Source organism: Pseudophryne corroboree, chromosome 12 (assembly GCF_028390025.1).
Source record: "Pseudophryne corroboree isolate aPseCor3 chromosome 12, aPseCor3.hap2, whole genome shotgun sequence".
NCBI classification, from domain to species: Eukaryota; Metazoa; Chordata; class Amphibia; order Anura; family Myobatrachidae; genus Pseudophryne; species Pseudophryne corroboree.
Window position 1 is genome coordinate 13186925 of NC_086455.1, and position 16087 is coordinate 13203011.

At 46.2% G+C, this 16087-nt stretch overlaps 2 protein-coding genes across 2 annotated transcripts in view; both read right to left on the reverse strand.

Annotated features, from left to right (window-relative positions):
- Positions 1-1006: 1006 nt before the first annotated feature.
- On the reverse strand, positions 1007-6714 carry LOC134980796 (low affinity immunoglobulin gamma Fc region receptor III-B-like). The gene is made up of 5 exons (XM_063947763.1): positions 6506-6714; positions 5967-5987; positions 4499-4815; positions 2675-2941; positions 1007-1110 (listed from the first exon to the last, which is right to left on the reverse strand). Exons 1-5 carry the CDS (start codon positions 6712-6714, stop codon positions 1007-1009), a joined length of 918 nt encoding a protein of 305 aa, XP_063803833.1.
- Positions 6715-14231: 7517 nt separating this feature from the next.
- Positions 14232-16087, reverse strand: part of LOC134980275 (Fc receptor-like protein 5) — a 58145-nt gene continuing 56289 nt past the window's right edge. The window contains exon 15 of the mRNA XM_063947018.1: positions 14232-15993. Within this exon, the coding sequence (XP_063803088.1) occupies positions 15874-15993 (120 nt within the window). The 3' untranslated portion in view covers positions 14232-15873. The remainder of the gene's footprint in view (positions 15994-16087) is intronic.

Sequence of the window (16087 nt, forward strand, 5' to 3'; positions counted from 1 at the left end):
AATTGATATCTGTCGCTGTCTTTTCAGTGGCCGACTTCCTCACTGGTCCCTGCACCTTACACATCACACCCTTTTTATTATACTGAATATACACATTTTACAAGTATCACACCCAGGATTAGAACCCACAACCTATTACACTGGAAGCAGACACCTTACTGATGAAGCTGTTTGCTCCTGTATAGGAAATATGAGAATTTTAACTATATGAAGATACTTCTCTGACAATTACACGTAACTTCATATAGTTAGAATTCTAATGCTTCCACTACAGGAGCAAATAGCTCCATCAGTAAAGTGTCTGCTGTGAAGGCCCGTACACACTGGCCGATATATCGGCTGTTCTTTTTAACGGCTGGTATATCGTGGGTCCGTCGGCCAGTGTGTACGGCCGATACGTCTGTGAACTCCGTCGTTCACAGATGTATCGCGTCGGCCCCGCAGCACAGCCGACGGCCAATATATCTACCGATATATTGGCGCGTCGCTGTGTGTGTACGGGGCGGTCGGTGTACACGCCCGCCCAGTTCATGACGTCAGTCCCCGACGGATCGGGCAGTGTGTATGCTCAATACACTGCCCGATCCGTCCATAGATATATTTGCCAATCAATTGATCTGCAGATATATCTTTCTAGTGTGTACCCACCTTTAGTGTAACATATCATGGGTCCCAATCCTGGGTATGACTGCTAAGAAATGTGTGATTTAAAATAAAAGACAATTAAATGTATAAATATAGTACATACATTTTTTTCAGAACACTACACACACACACACACACACACACACACTTATCTTAATATAGGAAATAGGGGAGCACCAATATTTATCTTGACTCCGGGCAACTGGGATGAACTTATGCCACTGCGCCTGGCACCACTGTAGTGTAATCTATCACACATATGCGCCACACTGATGTACAGAATATACATCATGTTCTGAGTACACAGCTGCACAGGGCAGATGTCTCCGTGTACACCCTCTGTGCGTGTAACCCATATGTATTACAGCTGTAACAGGAAGCCCTGCACCTTCCAAACATCATCGTCACCTTTCAGCTCCACTAAACCTTCTGTATTTCTAAGTCTATTAATAAACCTCCTCTGTGCTGCAGGATGGGACGGGCGGATCACTTGGGGCACAGATATAACTAATATATTGTTTCTGGGCGTGTCACCAAACACTGATCTATTCCTATTGCAGCTGCTGTACAAGCTGCAGCCATGACCAGCGTCTCTCACCTCACACCAAGCAGAGACTGGACTGAGGTAGTGCAGAATATTATAAAGCAGTTGCTCTCTGCACTATGCCACCTGTCTTGCTCACATGGACAGTAATGAGATACCCATCGGACAGCTATGTGAGATAATCAGTCACACATCGTCTTCTCACGTTCATGTCACATTGGGGCTGATTCTGAGCGCAATGCAGTGACTGTGTGTGAGCGCACACCAATGGTGGCCTTGCTTACAAACACATCTCTGGCCAGCTGGATTTTTTAAATGCCATTTTTTGTAGCATTGCAGTTGGTGCAGAGTTGAACCGGAGCCGGTCTGCAGAGCATATATTGCGTGTTTTGCACCATGCATGCTCCGCAGCCAGGAGTGCACAAGCACCGGCAATGCTGAGTATGTATGCATCCCCAATTACAGCTGTAGGGGTTTATCTGGGCGTTAATGGGGTGTTTGCACATAGGTAAAGTTTAACATGGGTGTGCCCAGGGCGTGGCTATGGAATTGTGGCCTGAGGAGAGGGGGGCACACAGGTAACGATGCCTGTTTTCATAGGATTGTATTATACCAAGGACAGGGCTGATACGGATAATAATAATGTGTATCAAACCAAGTGCACAGATAGGGGAGGTCTGGCCGCAGCCATAGGTACAGCTCAGCACATGCAATTAGTTCTGGGTACATAATCCAGGCACATTAGTCAGACCAGTCGTGGCACATAGGTCAGACCAGTCGTGCCACATAGGTCAGACCAATCGTGCCACAGAGATCTGACCAGGCATACCACATACTGTAGATCAGACCAGTCATATCACATAGGTCTGACCAGGCATGCCACATAGATCTGACCAGTCATGCCACATAGATCAGACCAGGCATGCCACATAGATCAGATCAGGCATGCCACATAGAGCTAACCAGTCATACCACATACTGTAGATCAGACCAGTCATATCACATAGGTCTGACCAGGCATGCCACATAGGTCTGACCAGGCATGCCACATACTGTAGATCAGACCAGTCATATCACATAGATCTGACCAGGCATGCCACATAGGTCTGACCAGTCATGCCTCACAGATCAGACCAGTCACGCCGTTATCAAACAGTAAAGTCCATATTTCGGCAATCATCTCTTACAACAGTACCTTACGCCCACTTAGGACTCAGGACCCCCACTTCCACCTGACAGCAGTTATACCTGGCAGTAGGAGGTAGTCAGAGGTAAGCATATAAATCACACCTGCGCTCACAGGGGCGTTACACTGAGGCAGAAAAAGTTAAATACATCCCACCACGGTGCAGAAAATTACGGGTGGAAATCTCTTAGTACTTTCTCTTGTGGTCTAAGCGAGGTCACATTAATACTCACAGAGCAACCACAACCAGTGGTAGAGAACATCCTACAATAGAGTCTCGGCTGAGAAAGTCCTTTTACCTTGCACAGAAACCCATGTCTCCGCAGAGTAAGCCTGATATTTCCCATGGTGGTATATTAGCTTGGTGCATCTGTACGTCCCCGGGCCCGTCTCATGCAAATCTACTTTGGTAAAATGTAACTCAGTATGGTTGACCGAGAACTGTAGAACGGTGTTGTTCCTGTAAAATGTTGTGTTGGTGGCATTGTACCCGTGAAAACTGTGACACCGCAGAGTCAGGGGATCCCCATCATAAACCATGGGGGGTCTTTGCAGGATAAGCATGTCTAAGATTGAGGAAAAGCAGAAAGAAATACAAATTTACAAACTATTTAATAAAACTGCACATGGTCCGAGACCAAACACTTTATTATTACTATACAAGCTTCATATTACAGGTTATAATTGTACCTCCTATACAGCAGATTCCTTTTGTAGGAAAGTTGCTGTTAAAGGTCTTGAGATGCCCTCACTGAACCATACTGTATATACTGATAAAGATATGACGTGTCCTCTCGTACACTTGTACTTTTTGTGTCATATGGCGCAAATTAGACATTCAGTCACAGGAATTTAGTACTTTCCCCATTTGCAGGCATTTGACAGTTTTTTGGACCTTTTTCGACCATGCCAATTCGACATTTTTTTTTTGTCAAATTGGCGAAAACGGGCTAAAAAACTATTGAAAACACCTGCAAATTCGACAAAACAGGTGGATCGGCAGAGAATTCACCGATACACGTTTTTCGACAGTGTCGGATTTTTCGACAAGTAAAAAAAACAGTACTGGGATTGAATTGGGCGAATCCAAATTCGCCCTAAAAACGGCGAAAAGTGCAGTGTTTCCGACTTGGCGGAAATTTAGACACTAATTGAATATCCCAATAGTGTACTAGGCACTTAGGGGTCTATGTACTAAGCTTTGGTGAGTGATAAAGTGGACTGAGATAAAGTACCAACCACAGCCTGTAACATGACAGTTGGGAACTGATTGGCTGGTACTTTATCTCCCTCCAAGGCTGATTCATGGAGCGGTGCATGGTGCAGCTTACTTGTACTGTAAATGTCATCACAGGGGCAGTGTAAGAGAAGAGGGGGCCGGTCTGCAGGCTTTATGTGGGCCCCCTCTTCTCTGGCCTCATGCCAGAGTCTCCTATGCATGCCCAGGTCTCCAGAAACATGGCGCCCACACCTTGCTCTCGGGGACTTCTTTACTGCGCATGCCCAAATCACCGGGGAAATGGCCGCAGCAACATTTTCCTGGGGATTACTGCTGCTCTGCAGTGCCAGGCCGCCGGCTGACGAGGGACAGTGGAGGGGGAAGTATAAATATATGGGGGCAGGGTGTGTGGTGTGGACCCAGGGGCTCACGTGTACCTCACACCCTGCACCCATTATAGATACTCAGGGGTCTATTCATGAAGCAGTGAAAAGAGTGGAGAAGTGAGGTAGTGGAGAAGTTGCCCATGGCAACCAATCAGCTGCTCTGTATGTGTTTAAAGTATGCAAATTATAAATGTTACGTCAATGCTGATTGGTTGCCATGGGAAACTTCTCCACTGGCTCACTTCTCCACTTTTATCACTGCTTAGTACATGTCCCCCTAAGACACATTGTTTGTACAAAATGGTGTGGCAGGACTCGGGACACATGGTGCGGCTTAGCAGCAAAGTCCACGGCGCGGCTACTTGGCGAGATTTGAGGATAGGTGAATGTAGCCACATTTATGCAAATCTGATCATTGGAAATTATATATTTTTTGAAAACGGAAAATAATAAAACTGTTTCAATTCATCTATAGTTCTTTTCATGCAGTTTCCGATAACCAGGCTACAAAGACTTACTGTTAAATACACGTAGTCCCACCGGATCGCTTTTTTGGCTTGTTCTGGTCCTGCACTGGTAGTCGCCGCGGTCATCATCCCCGGCAGATTGGATGGTGAATCTCTGCTGATGTATAGATATCTTTCTATTGTCTCTATACCAGTAATATGTCTGGTTCTCATGGACAGTGGATCCCGTATTACATGTTAGAGTCACGGACTCATATAGGAATATATTGCTCCAGTTGGGTGTGACTGTGACCGCCGGTCTGACCGCAGCTCCTACATACAGTGTGAGAGTAAATATAACATGTGATCTAGCGGTGTCCTCTATTACGCTTAATACACGGAGCACATAGAGGAGCACAGGGACGTGTGGACTAGCTCATTGATAAACTGGTCGGTATGTGAGGGAGGTCTTGCTCTTCCTGCGTGTATCGGGAGCAGGGACGTTCATGTTGGGTGGGCGGTTGTAGAGAGCACAGAGGGAAACAAATATAAAAAATAAATTGTGTAAATCCTGCGCTTGTTCCAGCATGGTTCTTCCCAGAGCTGTGGTGATGGAAGAGACGGACTAAGGAATTCTTTCCATGCCTACAGTGCGCTCATGGGAAAGGGGCGAGGCCACACATCACACAACATGGCCAGATGTCAAACGGCGTTCACTCATCTTACACCCCAACCAAGCATGCTGGTCAAGCAAATGGCCAGACCAGCCCATCAAGCTATAGGCCCTACTGCCATTTGCCAGAACTGCCAGAAGGCTCATCTACCTGGGGGCAAGGGGAAGGTAATTTTGGGCATTTGCCTCAGTGGCAGAGTGATGGGTGGTGAAGTCCTTTGTATGACAACGTGGCCTATTTTGTATGATTATAGTGGGCACAGGGGAAGCATTTACAAAGAAGTTGTGGGGATCATTTTCACTCAGAACGAGGGGGAGATGCATCAAACTTTCTAAAGAGGACAAGTAGAGGCACCAGCTCTCATTTTATAGAGTGGTTGCTACAATCTTCAGCGGTTGCTATGAGCAACAACTCCACTTGCCCTCTTTAAAAGGGTTGGTACATCTCCCCCTATAAGAGTTTACCTTCTCCTATATGCGTCTTCCCCAGACACAGCCAATGACATTGTCCGACAGTTTGCAGTAGCATTTGATGATTCTGGAAAACCCGTCATGCTCACAAACAGTTGTGTATTGACAACAACAACATGGCCAATGTGTTTCAGGAATAAATATCCCCCTTATTTATATCTTTCTTTTTTTTCACACTGCTAGAAAGCTTCGTAATCTGTCTCCGTATGGGATATTACACTACCTGGGTGTAGAACTTATCACTTTAATTATCAGCCATAGCTACTAGAAAGAAGGTCATGGAACCGCCACACGAGATGACTGCGACGGCAGATGTACTGCCCTGAATATCAGCGTGAAATGCGCTTTATCTGAACAATCAGGTCAGTTTTCAGTCACTGTAATACACCTACTCACCAGAGTGTGTCACTGTAGCAGCTGAAAGACAAAAAAACGAAGTTATAAGGCAGAAAACATGCGGCGCGCAGTCCGCTAATAGATGCGAATGGCCTAATTTATGTTCCGCCACTTGTCTAAGGGATCTGTGTACTAAACCTAGGAGAGATAAAGTGAACGGAGATAAAGTACCAGTCAACCAGCTCCTAACTGTCATTTTTCAAACAGCCTGTAACATGGCAGCTAGGAGCTGATTGGTTGGTACTTTATCTCTCTCTACTTTATCTGTCTCCAAGGCTTAATTCATAGACCCCTAAGTCATACTTGCTCACTATCCCAGAAGTTCCAGGAGACTCCCAGCTTTGCAAATCCAGGAATCAGGCAAGTAGTCACATTGCTTTGCCCCATCCCACCCACCTACCTCTTCCTCTCATGAACCAAGACTTGCCAAAGCCGCCAAGTATGGTATAAGATTCACACATAGGAGCAGATTCAAATAAGTGTGGATGCTGCTGGAATGGGTTCCATCTGATACAGTATGTGCAGATGGAAACGCATACCTCCCAACATGACCCTCTCCAGGTGGGACAGAATGCTCTGCTCCTGGACTTCCAGCTTCCTTTATGACTGCCGGCACCTGTGCTGCAAGACTCTTATCCAGTAACCTGTTCAACACAGGTGCCGGCAATCTTAAAGTAAGGAGAGAGTCCAGGAGCAGAGCATTGTGTCCCTGCTGGAGAGGGTCATGGTGGGAGGTATGGAAATACATGGTTATTATTTGCAAGTAAGTTCCGTTAGCAGTACTCGAGGCCTGCAGGGATATATACGGTATGTACTTTTGCGGTTCACTGAACTCTTATATCAAGTTTGATAGTCCATGGGGAATACAAGTGATGTGTAATAATAACACATAGACAACAGAGGAATACAGTATGATAAAGTATTGGTTCTTAAATTTGATGAGAAATCGAGCATGTAGGACACACACATTCATATATAACAGAGAATTAACATTGATGTGAGGTCTATAGGAGCCAAGGGTTACCTTAGAGCAGTGATTTTCAACCTTTTTTTACTCGCGGCACACCGAACAATATTTTAAAATTGCCAAGGCACACCACAGTAAAAAAAAAAAAAATCCACACATACATTGGCCTACACAGAAAAAAACAGTCACATTGCTCCCCACATAAATCGTATTGCTCCCCACATAAATCAATCACATTGCTTCCCACATAAATCCATATTCTCCCCACATAAATCCTATTGCCCCCCCCCCTCCCCCCACAGGAGAATTAACACAACAAATATTAGCCCCTACCGGTCAGCTGTCCTCCTCCTTGTCCCCCAGTGGCGGGGGGTTTTCATAGTGGAGTTCTGCGAATACTGAGCAGCGGGCGGTCGGGCAGGTGTGGATGTGGGTGGGCAAAGAAAGCTGTGTATGCAGGCGGGAACTGGAAGATGCATATGAAGGCGGGTGGGCTGGCTGGATGGTGTGACGTGGCGGCCTTGACCTATGATATCACACCACCGCGTCTTCAAGGCATAGGTCGGAGCACGACTGATCCTCTAAGAAGAGCCTGGGCCAACAGTTCACTCTGAAGGTGCAGGAAGCTGCTCTGGCTCCGCGGCACACCTTGCAACTGGTCGCGGCACACTAGTGTGCCACGGCACACTGGTTGAAAATGCCTGCCTTAGAGTAATGGGCGATAATAGTCAAAGATATGAATGATCTTGTCCATTAATGAACGGGATACCATTCATATCTTTCAGTGTGGAGGCACCAGCGATGAACATTGCGCGGCCCCGCGCTCGTTCATCGCTGGTCGCTTGTGCATGCAGGCCAATATGGACGATCTCGTCCATATTTGCCTGCACTGCTATGGAGCCGGGTGATGGGGGGAGTGAAGTTTCTTCACTCCCCCCGTCACTGCCCCCCCCCCCCCCCCCCCCGCCGCCAGGTCGGCCGTATCCGCTGTTGGGCAGCTCGGCGGCGGGACGCGCAATGTGTAGGGCCCATTAGAGTATTGGATTGACATAAAGGAGCGGGGTTGGGGGGGTACTTCTTTTGCGAAGGGAACACGCCCATTTCTGCTTCAAAATATTTACATATTGCACAGGCTAAGAAATGATCTTCATAACATAATTGTAGCCTACAGTAAATGTGTTCAGCACCTTCCTGCAAATAACACAGCATTTCCATATACTGTACATTTCACCTAATGTGACAAAAAAAACCTTCAGATACATAAAATGTGCTCATTCTTCTGGAATTTATGCCACAAGTGAGGCCAAACTGATTAGTATTCTATAATAAAACAGGAAAACATAAATTGAACAAAAGTGGTATTTGTAATGTGGCAGACGATGGAATCTGAGACTAAATTTACACTGCGCGCTGTGCGTATTCCGAAATTGGCCGCAACTACAGGTTTACTTTTAGCGGGTGCGGATTATTAGATCTACACTAAAAAGGTCTACAGTCAATAGGTCTACCACTAATGGTACACGTGCCTTAGGTCAACAGGTTAGACCTATTGACAGTAGACCTTTTTAGTGTAGATCTATAGTCCGGATACCACTTTTAGCCAGCAGCGACGCCTCCCGAGCTTGAAGCAACTATATCTGTTAAATTATATGGAACCTCTTGCCATCACAAAGTCCTAAAGGAGAGGAGTGAATCACTTAATACACATTATATTCTACTAAACTCAAGTACAAAATGAAATTATATTTGGTTTTCTATTTGGATGACGCCATCAATTAAAATGATGAATTTTGAATCAATACACATTTGATAAAGGAAATAAAAAGGAAATAATTGCCGATACTTACAGAAGAAGAAGAAGATCAGTAGTACCGGTGGCATGATGTGATGGCAACATTCATACTGGCAGAAAAAGGATTTCAGTTGTGAAACTTGTTCTCGCTTCCTGTGTTGGCGTCCGAGTGCACGGGTGATTATGCATGCACCAGTACACACATACAAAGTCACTTATTGTACAATTACTGTCCTGGGTCCCCCCATCCCACATATACGGTGCATGAGGACTATTGTGTCTGCTGCAGGGAAATTGTGGACACATGTTTCATCTCTGATCCCATCATTGTTCTAGCCATGGAAGAATCATCAGCGTGAGTAAAAATTGTAATTAACTATTGTTTGATAACAATCTACTCCGCTTTGTAAAACCACTTTAGTAATTGTGTAAGGCAATACACTCCTCCCACATCCCGGCCACTTTCTAGTGGAATAGGCAGCATGGGGAGACAATTGCTGGAATTGCGGGTCAGAGTAGAGGGGGCGTGGCTAAATGACACAGATTCTCAGAATTTAGCCCCGCCCCTTCATCACGGTCCATTGAATCACAGAAGTTTGCAGCTGCGGAGCTTAAAAATGTCACAGCACTTTGATGAAGGCAGGGGGTTCTGTTTTTCAATAAATATGAGGACACCAGAACCAGTTCAAATATCAGGTGGTGTGCCGGGTTTACTGCATTGTGTATGTGTATATATATATATATATATATATATTTATTATTTTTTTCTAAAGTGACATTTAAAAGTATTACATTGTGTCTGTCAATGCTCTTGTTGGTGCATTTGAGTTTGGGTATTCCTGCATTTTTTTTTAATGAGGGTGGAGATTTGCCATGGTTTGGATATGAAAATTGTGTTTTTGTAGAAATTTTCCAGCGATTTTGCTTTGTTAAATTACTTGACTTTGAAAAAAATTCCCCAAATCATGACAGAAAGCAATGATTGGATGAAATTCCCCCTAGGTTCAAAATTAGAACTGCATTTTGAATATGGCATTGCATTTCACACAGTCTATCCAGGGCCGACCCAACTATATAAATAATAACAATTTTTATTAACTGAAAAAAATATTTACTAGTTTTAAATTAAACAAATGATTTCACAGGAGAGAAAAAGAGAAACAAAGAAAAACTTTGGCCCCAACAGGGTAAACAAAAATACACACATTAGCCCCCACATGAAAAAAACAAAAAAACCACACACATGGGCCCTACAGAGGAAAAATAAAAAAACCCACACATGAGCCCCTACATGAAAAAAAACACACACACACACACACACTTTTTTTTAAATACACATCCAATAGCCAGGTGTGTTGAAATTTTGAGCTGCTACGTTAATATATCACTATAATCCAGTAATGTCCAATCAACATCTTAATCACTAATTATTAATTGCTAAAGGTATCATCATCTTGTTGGATATGTTTATGTACTAGTACAACATCTGGCAGATACTTCGCAGGGTTATTATATCCACACATCACACAATGCATCTCCATGAGAACCACATAAAGACACTTTTTAATAAACACAGAAAATCCTGTAAGAGTATAGATGAGTTTTATTTTATTACAGGTGTTGTCTACAATCTGGGAAACGTGACAGTGATTACAAGGTTATTTCTGCAATTCAAGAATAATACGGTAAGATGTTAATGTTGAATATGAATAGTGTTGTACGGGCATATTCAATTGAACACGCTATTTACAGGACATCACATGGTTTTTGATATTCAATTAGATGTGAGAAGTTTAGACACAGTTAGTACTATATAGTAATTCACCTTCAGAGCAGATGCACACTTAGGAAAAAAAATCACTAATTAGGTAATTGGAAGTTGTCCAGTAGCTTAATTGGGCCAATAATTACATGTCATTATTGGGGTAAAATTTTGTGAAGTGCGGAATAATGAGTTACAATATGTGGGACAGGTATATGGGGGTGCTGTATGGATGGTACAGGACAGGTAGATGGGGGTGCTGTATGGATGGGACAGGTATATGGGGGTGCTGTATGGATGGGACAGGTATATGGGGGTGCTGTATGGATGGGACAGGTATATGGGGGTGCTGTATGGATGGGACAGGTATATGGGGGTGCTGTATGGATGGGACAGGTATATGGGGGTGCTGTATGGATGGTACAGGACAGGTAGATGGGGGTGCTGTATGGATGGGACAGGTATATGGGGGTGCTGTATGGATGGGAAAGGTATATGGGGGTGCTGTATGGATGGGACAGGTATATGGGGGTGCTGTATGGATGGGACATGTATATGGGGGTGCTGTATGGATGGTACAGGACAGGTATATGGGGTTGCTGTATGGCTGGTACAGGACAGGTATATGGTGGTGCTGTATGGATGGGACAGGTATATGGGGGCGCTGTATGGATGGTACAGGACAGGTATATGGGGGTGCTGTATGGATGGGACAGGTATATGGGGGTGCTGAATGGATGGGACAGGTATATGGGGGTGCTGTATGGATGGGACATGTATATGGGGGTGCTGTATGGATGGTACAGGACAGGTATATGGGGTTGCTGTATGGCTGGTACAGGACAGGTATATGGTGGTGCTGTATGGATGGGACAGGTATATGGGGGTGCTGTATGGATGGTACAGGACAGGTATATGGGGGTGCTGTATGGATGGGACAGGTATATGGGGGTGCTGAATGGATGGGACAGGTATATGGGGGTGCTGTATGGATGGGACAGGTATATGGGGGTGCTGTATGGATGGGACATGACAGGTATATGGGGGTGCTGTATGGATGGTACAGGACAGGTATATGGGGGTGCTGTATGGATGGGACATGACAGGTATATGGGGGTGCTGTATGGACGGGACATGACAGGTATATGGGGGTGCTGTATGGATAGGACATGACAGGTATATGGGGGTGCTGTATGGATAGGACATGACAGGTATATGGGGGTGCTGTATGGATGGGACATGACAGGTATATGGGGGTGCTGTATGGATAGGACATGACAGGTATATGGGGGTGCTGTATGGATGGGACATGTATATGGGGGTGCTGTATGGACGGGACATGACAGGTATATGGGGGTGCTGTATGGATGGGACATGACAGGTATATGGGGGTGCTGTATGGATGGGACATGACAGGTATATGGGGGTGCTGTATGGATGGGACATGACAGGTATATGGGGTGCTGTATGGATGGGACATGACAGGTATATGGGGGTGCTGTATGGATAGGACATGACATGTATATGGGGGTGCTGTATGGATAGGACATGGCAGGTATATGGTGGTGCTGTAAGGATAGGACATGACAGGTATATGGGGGTGCTGTATGGATGGTACAGGACAGGTATATGGGGGTGCTGTATTATGGAACAGGACAGGTATATGGGGGTGCTGTAAGGATAGGACATGACAGGTATATGGGGGTGCTGTATGGATGGTACAGGACAGGTATATGGGGGTGCTGTATTATGGAACAGGACAGGTATATGGGGGTGCTGTATGGATGGGACATGACAGGTATATGGGGGTGCTGTATGGACGGGACATGACAGGTATATGGGGGTGCTGTATGGACGGGACATGACAGGTATATGGTGGTGCTGTATGGATGGGACATGGCAGGTATATGGGGGTGCTGTATGGATGGGACATGACAGGTATATGGGGGTGCTGTTTGGATGGTACAGGACAGGTATATGGGGGTGCTCTATGGATGGGACAGGTATATGGGGGTGCTGTATGGATAGGACATGACAGGTATATGGGGGTGCTGTATGGATAGGACATGACAGGTATATGGGGGTGCTGTATGGACGGGACATGACAGGTATATGGGGGTGCTGTATGGATGGTACAGGACATGTATATGGGGGTGCTGTATGGATGGGACATGTATATGGGGGTGCTGTATGGACGGGACATGACAGGTATATGGGGGTGCTGTATGGACGGGACATGACAGGTATATGGGGGTGCTGTATGGATGGGACATGACAGGTATATGGGGGTGCTGTATGGATGGGACATGACAGGTATATGGGGGTGCTGTATGGATGGTACAGGACAGGTATATGGGGGTGCTGTATGGATGGGACATGACAGGTATATGGGGGTGCTGTATGGATGGTACAGGACAGGTATATGGGGGTGCTGTATGGATGGGACATGACAGGTCTATGGGGGTGCTGTATGGATGGGACATGACAGGTATATGGGGGTGCTGTATGGATGGGACATGACAGGTATATGGGGGTGCTGTATGGATGGGACAGGACAGGTATATGGGGGTGCTGTATGGATGGGACATGACAGGTATATGGGGGTGCTGTATGGACGGGACATGACAGGTATATGGGGTGCTGTATGGCTGGTACAGGACAGGTATATGGGGGTGCTGTATGGCTGGTACAGGACAGGTATATGGGGGTGCTGTATGGACGGGACATGACAGGTATATGGGGGTGCTGTATGGACGGGACATGACAGGTATATGGGGGTGCTGTATGGACGGTACAGGACAGGTATATGGGGGTGCTGTATGGATGGGACATGACAGGTATATGGGGGTGCTGTATGGATGGGACAGGACAGGTATATGGGGGTGCTGTATGGATGGGACATGACAGGTATATGGGGGTGCTGTATGGATGGGACAGGACAGGTATATGGGGGTGCTGTATGGATGGGACAGGACAGGTATATGGGGGTGCTGTATGGATGGGACAGGACAGGTATATGGGGGTGCTGTATGGATGGGACAGGACAGGTATATGGGGGTGCTGTATGGATGGGACATGACAGGTATATGGGGGTGCTGTATGGATGGGACAGGACAGGTATATGGGGGTGCTGTATGGATGGGACATGACAGGTATATGGGGGTGCTGTATGGATGGGACATGACAGGTATATGAGGGTGCTGTTTGGATGGTACAGGACAGGTATATGGTGGTGCTGTATGAACGGGACATGACAGGTATATGGGGGTGCTGTATGGATGGTACAGGACAGGTATATGGGGGTGCTGTATGGACGGGACATGACAGGTATATGGGGGTGCTGTATGGATGGTACAGGACAGGTATATGGGGGTGCTGTATGGATGGTACAGGACAGGTATATGGGGGTGCTGTATGGATGGGACATGTATATGGGGGTGCTGTATGTACGGGACATGACTGGTATATGGGGGTGCTGTATGGACGGGACATGACAGGTATATGGGGGTGCTGTATGGATGGTACAGGACAGGTATATGGGGGTGCTGTATGGATGGGACATGACAGGTATATGGGGGTGCTGTATGGATGGGACAGGACAGGTATATGGGGGTGCTGTATGGATGGGACATGACAGGTATATGGGGGTGCTGTATGGATGGGACATGACAGGTATATGGTGGTGCTGTATGGATGGGACATGACAGGTATATGGGGGTGCTGTATGGATGGGACATGACAGGTATATGGGGGTGCTGTATGGATGGGACATGACAGGTATATGGGGGTGCTGTATGGATGGGACATGACAGGTATATGGTGGTGCTGTATGGATAGGACATGACAGGTATATGGGGGTGCTGTATTATGGAACAGGACGGGTATATGTGGCCTCCTTTTACAGTTTTTATGCACCCCAAATTTAAGTAATTAAAACTGAAAAAATTAGGCTTTTATCAGTATGTTACTTTAAACAATTAATAATTCTACAATCAGGTGCGTTAGCTGCGTTCATTTTTGCGGCACAAACCTTGCGCTGAATTGGATACGCCCCTTAGAATGCACACAGCTATCAGTATACAGCGGCCTCTATTCATGCCAAACGTCTGTGAGTAACTGGGAAATAATAACCATCTGCATCATATGTTCTAGAAGTAATATTGTAAGCACAGCAACAAGTCAGTTACAGAGTTTATGGTGGACATACTGAGGTAAGTGTAGACGTATGGCGTCTGATCTTGAGTCACACGCAATGTCTGCAAACAGCGAGTAGTCGCAAGCGGTGCATGTGTAGAACTTATGCATTGTTGCGTATCTCCAGGAAACTCGCGTTAGCAGAAGGTAGTAATCAGGTTTCCGCCACCACCACCAAATACAGACACTCTGCTTCCGACTCAGATCCATAGCGGCTGATGTAGAGTTGGTCGGAAAAAGGGGCTTAAATTACTCAAAAATAAAAAATAAATAATTCTGATCATATGCAGAGAGACAGCGCGGGCGCCTCGGTTACGACAAGTCATCATCTTCCCTGCGCTTTGGTGCAAAATATACGTCCCCTGTCAGATACAGCGTATATACAGATGTAGCCATGTTCATCTTTGCATGATGTGCATGCATCACGGCAGGGCCGCCATCAGAAATTGTGGGGCCCGGTACTGACAAAATATACAGGGCCCCTCTCACCCCCAAAAAAGATTTTGCCGCACTGCTCCACCCCTATGTGATGTCATACATTGTGGCATTACATATAGGTGGAGTATTGCGGACCTACAAGATCTGTTTATTCACAGACTGGTGTAGATAGGTATTGGCGGTAGAGGCCAGGGGAGGGCCCCCTCTCTGTAAGGGCCCGGACACCAGTCCCCACAGCTCCCCCCTGATGGCTACCCTGCATCACAGCATAGCTGGGGCGACTAGAGTGCCCGTGACTTGCACACGCACATCCATAGGAATTTATGGTGCGTTCGCTGGCTGTGAATAGTCGCAGCCTGGCGCACCATGCACAAAGTATCGACGCTGCATGATGCTTTGCAGCAAAGCTGGACATGGCTGCGTCGGTACGTGCAGAAACGCTGATCCACATTTGTATAATGAGGCCCTTACTGTTATTGGCCCCTCCCCCTGTTCTACCACCCCAGGCATAGGGAATATCACAGTCACTGTCAGTAATGCGGTAATGCGTTTGCGCTCTCACGCACATCGCATTTTCCCAGCATGCACTGAGGAAACTCACACAAGATGCTCTGTGTAAACTGGTGCAGTAGCTGCTCTGCATCAGGACAGTAATGAATAACATAAATACAGTATGTACTATCATTGCTCCGGAAAACATCTCTCCCAGCGACATCACCTAGATGATATCTTCACGGCTCCTGGGTCACATGTCCTAGTGCGCTTTGGTGAAGTTCTGGTAAATGTTGGTGGAGTCGCTCGTCTCTTCGGTTGTTTGCGTCTTCACAGTGTCCCCAGGATATTTAACCACTGAATACATTACAGAGAAGTCATCCTGAAGAAAGAGGGAAATTCCCAAATTAGCCACAGATAAGACATTCATGTCCCATGAAAGAACCTTCATCAATCCTGATAACCTCAATAATCTA